The 12,075-nt window shown below is 40.6% G+C and overlaps 2 protein-coding genes across 4 annotated transcripts; one reads left to right on the forward strand and one right to left on the reverse strand.

The window, feature by feature from the left end:
* Positions 1 to 119: 119 nt before the first annotated feature.
* On the reverse strand, positions 120 to 3,986 carry LOC105287855 (probable cleavage and polyadenylation specificity factor subunit 2). Of its 2 annotated transcripts, XM_026971707.1 has the most exons (11): positions 3,811 to 3,986; positions 3,518 to 3,686; positions 3,270 to 3,429; positions 2,829 to 3,180; positions 2,422 to 2,732; positions 2,086 to 2,345; positions 1,766 to 1,951; positions 1,115 to 1,484; positions 758 to 952; positions 483 to 620; positions 120 to 274 (listed from the first exon to the last, which is right to left on the reverse strand). In XM_026971707.1, exons 2-11 carry the CDS (start codon positions 3,664 to 3,666, stop codon positions 182 to 184), a joined length of 2,214 nt encoding a protein of 737 aa, XP_026827508.1. In that variant the 5' UTR covers positions 3,667 to 3,686; positions 3,811 to 3,986; the 3' UTR covers positions 120 to 181. The 2 variants fall into 2 exon arrangements, with proteins under 2 accessions (XP_026827508.1, XP_026827507.1); XM_026971706.1 differs by having other exon boundaries at positions 3,518 to 3,986.
* A 294-nt stretch (positions 3,987 to 4,280) lies between these two features.
* On the forward strand, positions 4,281 to 7,924 carry LOC105287854 (SET and MYND domain-containing protein 4). 2 transcript variants are annotated; one of them, XM_026971831.1, is made up of 12 exons: positions 4,281 to 4,457; positions 4,574 to 4,732; positions 4,900 to 5,140; positions 5,257 to 5,437; positions 5,530 to 5,857; positions 5,932 to 6,178; positions 6,273 to 6,607; positions 6,784 to 6,857; positions 6,932 to 7,044; positions 7,121 to 7,418; positions 7,506 to 7,668; positions 7,754 to 7,924. In XM_026971831.1, exons 2-12 carry the CDS (start codon positions 4,602 to 4,604, stop codon positions 7,899 to 7,901), a joined length of 2,259 nt encoding a protein of 752 aa, XP_026827632.1. In that variant the 5' UTR covers positions 4,281 to 4,457; positions 4,574 to 4,601; the 3' UTR covers positions 7,902 to 7,924. The 2 variants fall into 2 exon arrangements, with proteins under 2 accessions (XP_026827632.1, XP_011351984.2); XM_011353682.3 differs by having other exon boundaries at positions 4,281 to 4,732.
* The last annotated feature ends 4,151 nt before the right edge of the window (positions 7,925 to 12,075 follow it).

A 12,075-nucleotide genomic window follows, 5' to 3' on the forward strand; every position in this document is an offset into this window, starting at 1 on the left:
ACAAAAGTATGTACATGAAACACGACGCATACAAGCACATTACGTAATTTATATTTATATGAAGCACGCCCGACTAATTTTATAAATGGATAATTGAGGGAGAACAGGAAAAATGTGTAAGATATAAAATTATATAATTATTATCATAATCGTTATTACAAGCATAACATTGTTCAATAATTTACACAATAGCATATTGTTCATACAATAGCTCCCGCACTTTATAATAATCTTCGGAAATGCAGCCTTCCAGTATTACTTTCCCAGCTTCGTGCTGAAATGGATATAAAGACTTCTTTATTTATTTACACAGCTATGATATTGTCTACTAAAATTGTAAAATGATTAATTGCATTTTTTATACTTGATAAAATAAACAAAGTACCAATTGATCTTGTCAAAGTAATTGACTTTGTACTGCAAACTTGGAAGGAATAATTAAGAAAAATACAACTGCAATTATTATAATATCATAAACCAACCCTTCTAACGGCGATGGTATTGTTGCAACACCACAAAACTCCTCCACTAAATTCGGACGGAATGTTACTCTTATTCAACACCTGTTTAAAGTCCGACAGTTTCAACTCGTTTATAAATGTCGTTTGATGGCCAGGTACCTTTAAAAGTGCAATTAATAATGTACCCAAGCGAGTCACAATAATTTCCCAAGTTACATATTTTTTTTCTTCATTTTAATTAATTTGTATTTTTATTTTAATTTTAATATTTCCCCTTTCTCGTCATCCTTACTCACCTCGTTTAACGGCAAAGGCTCGAGAGTCAGTATCTTGTCACTTTCGGCGATCGCGTTCTCACTCTCTTTGTCGGCGATGGCGTCTCGACAAACGTGATTGCGCGCCGTTATCATCGCATCTATCCACGCTACCTCCGCGTCACCCTTACCCTTCGAGAAGTTCAGCCCACTGACTAGAGCATCGGTCAAACGTACCTGCAACAAAAGTGTACCTTTTTGATGATTTGCTGATTTTTCAATTAATCTGAGGAAACATCAAAGTTAAATGAAAAGCTATAGTTAGCGATCATTCTCTCTATTGACAAAAATGAAGAAAAAAATCAACATTATATTTATAATCAAATGACTAAACGTTACCTGATAAATATGCGTTTCCGTCGTGGCGTCCAGCGTCTCCCCCCTGCCTGGAATGAACACCCTCGCGCCGGCACTTTGCGCTTGCTGGGCCAATATTTCCGAGTCCTTGGGTGAACCTCTGACCAAGACCACTCTCCTTGGTCTCAGCTGCGCCAATATTTTTTGCAGGGATTCTCCGTCGGATCTGCCTTCGAAATCTATGTACGTCACTTCCGCGTTAACGGTCATCGTACGCGACACCTGTACACATTTTGTCGGAATATCCGCAGCTATCTCCGGGTGGTGATTGATTTCTTCGTGTTTCGTTTCAGTATTTTCCTTATTTTCGTCCACCTCCGGTGCGGTCTCCGCTATTTTGTAATCTTCTGGCCTGGAAGGGTAAACGATGCGATCAAAATTCATTTGTGTACAACAACGCACGATTGGATATGCATTAAAAGTTATGTTAGCAAATAAATTTATTTAAATGAACAACTAATTTGTTGGTTACTGTTAAATATAAACATAAGAATTATTTTGCTTAATACTTAATAAAAATATGCCGATTTTTTATTAAATGTGCAAGTTATCTATTAATGTTGCAGGATTAAGGTCTATTAAATTGCTACTATATATGTATGACTTTTACTATATATATATAGAAACACTTACTTTATAATTTCTCCATATTCGTCTATCTTGATTTTTTCTTCGACAAATGGGAATATTGGATGTTGTTTCTTACTCTGTTTAAAGAAACCGGGTTTAGTTTCTTGTTTCACCAATAAATCGTGTTTCCCTCTCGCACCACCGACCTCTATCTCGTCTTCCGACTCGGAACTCACATCTGCAGTTTCCCTAATTAATTAATGCACATGTAAATAATTATTATATTGTAAATTATATTATTAAATTTAATAATTCTAATTATTATTTATATTATTAAATTTGTAGGATACAGATGTGAGTAAGGGATAACTATATACACGTACATTTGCTCTTGCTTCATCTGCTCCTGTTTCAACTTTTCTCTTTTCTGATGTTCCTCCAGCTCAGCGCCCTCGAGTCTCACTCGTCTCTTCACTTCCAGCGTAATATTTCGGTTTCCACCTCTCTCCACTAAATCTCTGGCAAGAGTGCCTGGAGATGTCCTGCTCGTTAATATAATACTGTTCTGCGGATTGGTGCACCACTGAAGAAACAATTCACGAGAGAATCCGCATTCCATGTCCGGAGTGCTCGCGAGCACCACCTGAACACAAAACTCGCGATTAATTAATTCCCAAAAATCGGATACGAGCTGCAAGAAATTGTCATCCTGATTTCACCTTCGGACTCGGGACTTGACTCAGCTCGGCCATACTGTGGCAGAGCTGCAGGTGCTTAAACTGGAACGGATTGTTGCGCGCACCCTCGAAGCTCCTCATCAGCTTATCGCTCATCCACTCGATCTGCGATTTCGCAAATTCCACGACGTTGTAGCTCACATTATTAAGGAGAGCTAACGAGTAGGCAAGCAACCCTGATTCCTTGTTACGCCAGAGCTGGTCCAGCATGTGCGCCAGTTCCAGTACACGGCCGGCGGTGTCCACGCTGACCAACACGTTGCCGCCACCTCGCAATGTTTGCAAGATATTAGCTGAAGAAGCAATTAAACAATTAATTAATGCGAGTAAACAATTAAGAATATGCCTTCTGTTCATCAGCGGTTTAGCGAAAAATATGTGAAACTTACTCATCAGTTTCTCGTCCCTCGTCCTTCGTCTGGCCTGCTGGTAGGTAGCGTTGAACGCATCCGTTATTAACAAGGACGGCCTCTGCAGTCTCTCCAACTCGCAACCGTTCAAGTGGCGCTCCTTCTTGTGATTGAAATCCACCGCGTATATTATATCCTCCTCGCCCACCTTCACGATCTTCCAAATCGTTCCGCCGATCATGTGACCCGCTGGCAACGGGGTCAGCGTAACGCCGTATCCCTTGCCCTTCATCGAGATACTCTGATTGTACTTCAGCTGCACGATCCTGTCGAACGCGGCGTCGACGTCGTCCAACGTAAATAAATCGAAATCTTCCATGTTGTGGCGGGACTAAAATCAACGTGATACCTTAAATGTCACTGCTGACGTCGAACTTTACTTTAAAAAATAATACTTAAATACTTAAGAAATATATATACCTGATACATGTCGTACATGAACATCTGGCCCATTTTGTAGACAGGTATGGTGGCATATATGGGACAATTTAAGCCACATCTGCCAACCAGGTAGGGCAGTGCGCCCAAATGTAAAGGATCTGGGTATGAAAGTAATACCGCATCTATTTGATTAACGTGCCTAAGAAATAATTCAGCAGTAAGTAAATGCACAAAGAATTGATTCATAAAGTACACTTCATTATCGTGAAGCATCGTTAATACAATACCTTTTCAATTCTCTCATGAAATCATGATCAAAGTTCTCGTCCCACCCACAGTCCAATAATATTCTTAGTTCATCTACTTGCAGTATGTAGCAAGGCGGAGACTCATCCATTGCCCCAGAAATAGCAAGTAGCTTTATGATGGATGTCATTTTTAAATATTTTCTTTACTCTGCACAAATTACGTGTTAAATTATATTACTGGTCATTGAGCTTCAAACCGTTCTACTATCTCTCATTGCAATGCTATCGTTTTAACCTATAAAACAATGTATACGATTTATCATTGTACGAACTGTATTTCTAATAAAAATGTTTCCCCGTCTTATCGTTGTATCGTACTGTGATACTTAATGTCACGATACCATAATATTTAAAATGTATCAGAATTAATCAGAAGTAAACACCAGTAAACAATAGTGCAGGTTATAGTCACGGTGTAAGAAAGTAAGATGATGTCGGATACTCGGACCTCTGCCTGGCCTGTGATTTTCGTAAGGTAGTTCACAACATTCCGCTAGAGGAAAGTACGTTAGAGTCCCTATATAGGGACTTATATTTCGTCTGATCGTGAACACTCTCTGGGTATGGTCCAGGTCTCGCTACAAATGCTTGGAAGCGTAGTCTATCTTTGTTCTACATTGAATGAGTAATAAAGATAGACTACACTTCCAAAGCATTTGTAGCGAGACCTGGACCGTACCCTCTGTCATCTTTAATCAAAGATTTGTGTGTGTGTGTGTGTGTGTGTGTGTGTGGTGTGTGACAGATATAGATATATTTTATTGACACATACTACGTGTGTAAGAAGAGTTACATTGAAAGGAACTTCTCTGCAAAGTGAATTACAAATTTAAAAAAATTTAGTTGGAAAAGACACGTCATTCAGTATTCAAAATGAATATATTATAATTGTTCTCATGCTACTTGACAAGTGTCATTGGTAACATGTCATAATTTTATTTACATTTGCTAATTCCGATTTATAAAATTTGCAAATTTACCCTGGGCATTCTTGCAAGACAGTGACTTGTGTAAATCATTTCGTTAACGATATAGGAGCACGTCATAAAAAATCATAGGCAAGATGCAGCCCTGGAGTAACTTTATTGATACCTTGAGCTGTATGCTCCAGTCTTCTGAACTCGATAAAGAAATGAAGAACATGAAGCATGAGAATGAGCTGATGTCTCGTTTGTTCAGCGATCGGAAAGTCGTGTGAGTGTGCTTTCCAATCGACTTTGCGAAGTCTCTTCATGCTCTCAAATTACTTGTTCCAAAGAAATATTTGTTATATCAAATTTTGTGATTTAATTAATTATTTTAATTAATAAAGTTAATTAATAAAATTCTAGTTAATAAAATTTATTTAATTACATTAACAGGAAGTCTGTATCTTTGTGGCTAGAGGATTGTCACAACAAAAGACAAACGGGGGGAGGGAAAAATGTAGAAAAATCAGAATCTTTGAAGAATTCCGGAAACAAAGAGTTTCAAACGAAGAATTATATTGCCAGCCTGAAATCATACACGAAAAGTGCATTGTATGCTCCAGCGGATAGCAAGAATCTGCCGATAGCAGTTGCCAATAGGTCAGCGTCTCTGTTTTATTTGAAGAGATGGCAAGTAAGTAATAAAACTTGAAAATAAATTATATATTGAATTATATTTTTACAACTATTTAGTGGATTCACAGTCCATAAGCAGAACCATTCTTGTATTCTTGTCAATTTTGCATGAAGGACTGTATCAAAGATGTGAAACTGGCGCTTGAACTGGACTATCCCAAGGATTTGCGTCACAAACTGTACCTCCGCATGGCTCAATGTTACTCAGAGCTGGGTGAGAAACAGTTAGCCACTGAAGCTCTTCTTCAAGCAAGTAACGTGATAAACGAGTGCGACATGCCAGGTGAAAGAAAAGGTAGGTTTATTTTATACCTTTAAAAAGAAGATCATATATATTTCTTACAGGCAACTTTCATATTTCTAATAAAATTGCGTCGAATTGTCTAGACCAGTTACGCAAGCAAATGGATGAAATAAAGCTAAAAGTGTCACGTACGAAAAATAATGCAGACAGCGTAGGTACTGGGGAATCCTCTTCGCGACCCACAGTTGCATTCGGTGAAAATTCGAATTTCTCGTCTGCGTCGGCGGGCATAGAAGTGAAGTATGCTTCGCAAAAGGGGAGGCACATTGTAGCTAACAGAGATATCAAAAGGGGCCAGATGCTCTTTGTCGAAGAGGCCTTCGCTTTCGTCCCAGTTAACCAGAATAAGCTCGATGTGCTCGACAAGATCTGCCACAACTGCTGTCGATCCTGCGGCAATACTCCTGTACCGTAAGTTCAATTTCTTTGTTATTTTTTTAAAGATTAAATTAAAAAATATATATATATAATTTTATGATATACAGATGTACAGGATGTATCGATGTTACATTCTGTGACATGAATTGTTGGAATGAGGCGTCGTCTTACCATCGTTGGGAGTGCCCTGGCAGTCAAATGGACCTTTGGGCGCAGATAGGAATAGCGCACTTGGCCCTAAAAATATTGTTCATGTGCGTAATAACGATCGATAGTGAGCAATTTAACGAAGTGCAGAAGCTAGTGAGCAACTTTGACGAGATAGCTCCAACCGACGTTATTTCATATGGGATTGTAAGTAACGTCGGCTTTAAAATAAAAAATGATTAAATAAAATTATAGAATAAATTTTTCTTTTCGATTAATATAATTTCTCTCTTTTTTTCAGACGGCGGCTATGCTCGCGCTGTATTTATCAGAGTGCACAAACTTTTTTAAAGATATTGATCTTAAGGAATCTTTGAGATCGAAATTTTCTAAAGACACTTTTAACGGTAATTATGAATTGACGACACGGGACGATGAACGATTATATGTAAGTTCGTTGTTGCTGAAACATATACTGCAGCTTATTTCTAACGGGCACGCTATCACAAAAATCAATGTGATAACAGATAATGAGAGGGATCAGTTTTGTACCCAACAGCAAGATAGAATAGCTACGGCGATTTATCCCTCGGCGAGTCTAATGAACCACTCTTGCGATCCTAATATACTTAATAGGTAATAATTAATTAATAATAATTAATCAGAAAGAAGAGATTATTTCTGCTTCACGTATAAATACAAATATTTAAAATATTTTAAATATAATTTAAAATATTTAAAAATAATTAAAAATATTTTAAATATTTTAAATTATATTTCCCATAAATAACATCAACGTTATTACCTTCTAGTTTCATAGGCCACCTCTTAATAGTCAAAGCTATAAAAGATATAGCTGCGGGGGAAGAAGTGTTTCATTGTTATGGTACGTCCAAAATTAGTAGAGATTTAATTGCACCTTATTAAAGCCAGATTTTTATGTTGCCTTCGATATTAAAGGAACTGACTTCAGGAGAATGTCAAAGGCAGAAAGACAGGAGAGACTGAAAAGTCAGTACTGCTTCACGTGCGCATGCGAACCATGCACCATGCCAAGATATGAAAATTTTATGGTAAACCATTGGCAACTTTTGCATATTCAGCATTACATTGATTTAATTTATTGTCTTTTTCTCGTCGTAATTTTAGGAAAGATTTTTGGCGCTGAAGTGCCCTGAATGTCGCGGACCGTTGCCCGATAATCACAATTCTCCCGCGTGTTGCTTCGATTGTGGGGCGATCGCCACTATCAATCATGCACCTGAGAAACTCGGAGAGGCTCAGAGTGATTTTCTCCGGGCGGAAATTGCCGTAGAAAATGAAAAGTACGACGTAGCCTTGACTCACTTGAAGAAATGTTTGTCCATCAGACAGGACGTGTTGTACAAATATCACAATGACATTGCTGTAACGTGGGATTTTATCGCAAAAGTATACGTTATGATGGGTTCGTGTACCAACGATTTTATTTTTTACAACAAAAAAAATTGTTCTTTATGATGCAACGTATTGTTACTGGCCGTTTCGACCGTAGGACGTTGGTCGGATTCCATTTTATGCCTCGAGCACAGCGTCGCGGTGATCGAGGAACGATATGGCCCTTCGGGCATAGAACTGTGCAACGAAATGAATAAATTGACGGATTTATGCGTCAAATATTTGCAGCAGGAATCTAACGTGAAGACGAAACGTTACAAGTGAGTAACATTTTTCCTGTTTTTTCTACATTCAAATTTTTAATATAATTGTCACGTGACGCATCGCTTGTATATCTCCTTACAGAAACATTTTGAAAAAGACGCGGCGATATCTCGACCGCGCCTACGACATTATAGACTTCACGTACGGTCCGTGGCACGAGGTTCACAGTGAAATTACCACGAAGATGGAGATATTCTCCTTCGTTTTGAAAACTGTCGGAAATGCATAAATAAAAGGCACGACGATAATGCACGAGTGATCGTTTCCTTCGTACCGCAACACGCTGTGCTTCAACGTATCCAAGCTTTCCCCGCATCACGCATCTGTTTTATATTAACGGTAACGTACAAGATCACGTTGAATCTTCATCATTATCGTTTTCAGCGAAATTATCGTGCAAGCAGGCAGAACAGATAGTAGTTACTTGGCCGCGAGCGCGGTAATACGAGCATAAAGAGCCTCGCAAGAAGATAGTTTCACGTTCGAGCCTCTAAATTGGATCGTTATCGCTTCAGCTCGCTTGCCCAACTCCGAAGTTTGGCAAGGAAGCAATTACCGTGCCCATAATAGAATTCCTCGTATATCGAAATCGATCAAGTAGACGCGCACGTCGCTGAATACCTTTGTCCCATCGCCGCGAATTGGTCATTAACAGGCAACTTGTTGGTGTAATTATCGCGAATACCGCGCCGCGATTACGTCGGCATTATGTTTTCAGAAGCCAATTGTAACGCAACTCCTTCGATCGTCACGCCGGCGGAGCATCAATCAGCGGCTGCGCTCTTCAACCTTCCCTTAATTCGCGTCTCAAGCAGCTGATTATCTAGAATCAAGGGAGAGAAACATCCACGTTGAAGACGTGGAAAATGAAATTATTAAAATTTTAATCCCAGTTTGTTTAGGAAACCGATACTTCAGATTGTATTTTAGCAATTTCATCTTGAAGATACACGTACGACATGATTCTTGCTCGTCTAAGGGAATGCAAAGGGCGACGTCCGCTGTCGGATTACGAGGGCTCTTACTTAGATTGTTAAACATTAGAATTATTAATGGCTGTATCTACTTTCCGCGCGACACTTGCTTTTACGCTTGCCGTTCGCCCCGCGACGCCAACTCCGTCCGACGATTTAGCGGACGGCTTTTATGAATATTACGAATATTCGCGCTCAGGCTGCATCGCGTCCGTGCACTTTTTAAAATTTATTGTCTCGATACATTAGCTTATTAGACTCGTGCGCGTGCCTGAAAACTTCGTCGGAAACGATGTTGCTAAAAAAAAACAGGCATCACACATTTTGCATTTCTGCTCATTCCCGCTGCCAAATTATCGCGCAGGCAGTGGGAATGGTCGTGCGTAATTTTCCTGTTTTATCAGAATCTCATGCATATTAACATAATTGCTTATAGCATCCTTTAAATGCATTATTAATATTCATTGTCGCGTAGGTGCCCATTATTTTCGGGCCGCGTGCGATACTAATTAAAACAATCCGCCATTCGGGAATTTTAATTTTACGCTACCGCGCCGGCAGCGTATACATCTGCCCGAGCCCGAGTCTGACTTCATTAAAAATACATCGAAGTGCATTCTCTCCACTACCGCCCGGCGGTTCATTTGCAAATGGCCCCATGCGTCACCGTGCAAAATAAAGCACGACACCCCCGGTCATATACATTACCCTGCGAATAAATTCGCGTGCGAATAAGCCGATAATTCGATATCGGAGCGGAGAAACTCTTCGTTAACATGCCGTTTCCTCCTGCTCGTGCGAGGAATTCCTCCTCGCGCATCCGCGGTGCTTTGATAAGATATATGATTCGCGCGTGTGTACGAGCAATACGAGGAAACGTAGGTTTGCTGAGGTACTTTTGCGAAAATAATCTCGGGGGAGAGCTTTCGCGGGGCAGTTTGCAGTTTCTGCAAGCTGCAATCGACCGACCCGAAACAACAACAATTCGAGCGACTTTCGGTGCACAAATAGAGATGTTATCTAAATGCTGGTGATAATACTTGAGAGCTGGCTTGATTAAGTCTACTAATCCTCGTGCTTGCAGTTGTGCCGGATTATTTGTGATTATTAAGAAACTCACGAAACTATATTACAAAGCTCGATATTTATTTGAGAAAAAATCTTTCATTCGAATTTTTGAGAAATTGCAAATGTATTATTTAGGCAACGATTAATAAGCTGATTTTAGAGATATCAGCTGCCAGAAATATTAATCTCAATTTTAATGAGATAGAGATTTCTTTTATAAATTTAAAATAATTCTCTGAATTATTCTGAAATATGACTTTAAGTACAATTAGATGTAGATACAATAGGACACTGTTTATTGCTCCCTATCTCCGTCGTTCTGGAATACTCGATATTGTCGGCTCTTCCATAAGAAACCAACAAGGGTGAAGTCAGAAAAAGCAACAAGGAAGTTGTATTTTTCGGGAGCGAACGAATGTAAACGGTCGCATTAGCGCTGATGCAGTCGATGATGCTCCGGTCGCTTTTAGCCGGTAAATTGTGCCGCCCGAATTCCGGCTTTCTCCTTTAATCTAGCCCAGCGCCGGAAGGGTTGTTTCGCCACTTGAATCCTTTCAGCGCGCACCATCTCCTCTTCCGGCCGCGCACTCTTTGCCGTCGGTTATTTTTCCGGCAAACCGGCTGAATCGCGCGAGAAAGGAAGACCGTCAGTCCAGTCTGTTGAGCGATCCTAAAGCGGGTCGCGTGACGCATTGGACATCACACGACCGGACAACGCCGGTTAACGAAAGGAGGAAAATCGTAATCACGGGAAATGGGCGAAATAGCGTATTCTCCGCGCTCGAGCAAAGCGAAACTGCGAGAATGGATTGGAACGTCGCACCGGCCAGCGACCTTCCACGTTTTCGTGGCAAGCGAAAATATCCCCGCGCTCCTCCCTGTGTCCTCCACGTTTTAATCAGAGCCGTCCCCGAACTCAAATACCATAATAGCTGCTTCCTTTCCAGGCTGCCTCCGACTTCCCTTTGACTCCGCTGGCTTTCTGCGTTTCTGTCGTCCCAATGAGAGATTAACTGCTCGATACGATCTTCCTGCTAATTAATTTCGGCCTCCTCTGATTCTGTCGAGCGCGCATCACGGAAATCTATTAAAGCCTCAGGAATGTAAAAAATGCAATTAAAAGTTGCATTTTTGCACGTAAAACGTCAAAGTGTGGCGAGCGCGTCGTATGCAGCAGTTTCACGTAAAAGACGAGAAATGTTGAAATTATTAATAATTGGAGCTAGTAGATTAGAGAGAGGCGCTAAATTCTCGTGTACGTGAGGGTTTCGAGGGTGAAGGATGCGGTGTATCGGGAAACGCATGTATCTAACGTTAGATTGGCCGTGGCGTACATTACCGATAAACATACGGATGCGCATACGGGGGTGCGGATTCGCCGGTTGCGAATTTACGATATCCGCTTACGACGCGCATCGGGGGCGACTGATAAAAGTAGACGCGACCCCGTCGCACCTCCGGCGAATTATCGCCGGCAAATTTACGGCGTTATCCCGTTATCTTGATTGGTACTGGTCGAAACGTGTGTGTACGTCAGCCGGGGGATCCGGAAATGGCCACGAATGAACGACGACAGCCAACGGGAACGTACGGCTCTTCCGCGCGACGGTAACGAGTTCGGGACGAGACGTTATTCCGGGGGTTTATAGCACCTGGACCCGGGGAGCGCGAGAGTCGATTCTCGTCCATCTCGCCGGAAACGACGGACGGTTTTATGATTTATCCGCGTATTAGGAGGGGCTTTATACGGGTCGCTCCGATCGTGACGAAGAACTATGGCCAGTCGAATTACGCGGAAATAACGAACGACACGCTCGAACATTCGAGGGCTTCGAGGTGTAACGACACGTTAAGCGACATGGAACGAGTTTTAGAAACGAGAAGGGGAGAAAAAGGTAAAAACAATATTTTACAGTGATTTCGGAGATAGATGACATACCGAAAGTTGTGCAAATAAATTTGAGAGAGACAGCAAGCTACCGATATCGCAGGTTCGATATCATACCATCCCTTTAGAGAGACAAATCTAGGAAACAGATCTACTTGCACATAAACATGTTCAGCAATTCAGTTGTTTATGGTTTAATCAGCGGAAATTTAATTAATTTTTTTATCGTTCTTTTATTCATTTTGTAATTTATTATTCATGTTCTTTTCTGAAAAGTCGTTTAATTTTCAGAGTCTCGTTATTACTTTATAGGCAATAAAGATTACAGATAAAAGCCATTGCAAGATTACCCGGTGAAACACGAAAAAAAGAACCGAATAATCGTTTAAATCTCTCAGTCATCGCTTAGGAAAACTGAAATAATTTCTCTTTTATGGCTCATCGGAGGTCTTACCGTGCACTTCCGCCTGACT

The sequence above is a fragment of the Ooceraea biroi genome, chromosome 8 (genome assembly GCF_003672135.1).
Source record: "Ooceraea biroi isolate clonal line C1 chromosome 8, Obir_v5.4, whole genome shotgun sequence".
NCBI lineage: Eukaryota > Metazoa > Arthropoda > Insecta > Hymenoptera > Formicidae > Ooceraea > Ooceraea biroi.

Excerpts from the sequence above, each read along its gene's own strand:
- LOC105287855 (XM_026971707.1), bottom strand. The coding sequence starts at position 3,666 with ATGACATCCATCATAAAGCTACTTGCTATTTCTGGGGCAATGGATGAG. Across the intron at positions 3,430-3,517 it reads TTCATGAGAGAATTGAAAAG|GCACGTTAATCAAATAGATG; the intron begins GTATTGTATTAA and ends ATTATTTCTTAG. Across the intron at positions 621-757 it reads AGCCTTTGCCGTTAAACGAG|GTACCTGGCCATCAAACGAC; the intron begins GTGAGTAAGGAT and ends GCACTTTTAAAG.
- LOC105287854 (XM_011353682.3), top strand. The coding sequence starts at position 4,602 with ATGCAGCCCTGGAGTAACTTTATTGATACCTTGAGCTGTATGCTCCAG. Across the intron at positions 5,438-5,529 it reads CATGCCAGGTGAAAGAAAAG|ACCAGTTACGCAAGCAAATG; the intron begins GTAGGTTTATTT and ends CGAATTGTCTAG. Across the intron at positions 6,608-6,783 it reads GATCCTAATATACTTAATAG|TTTCATAGGCCACCTCTTAA; the intron begins GTAATAATTAAT and ends ATTACCTTCTAG.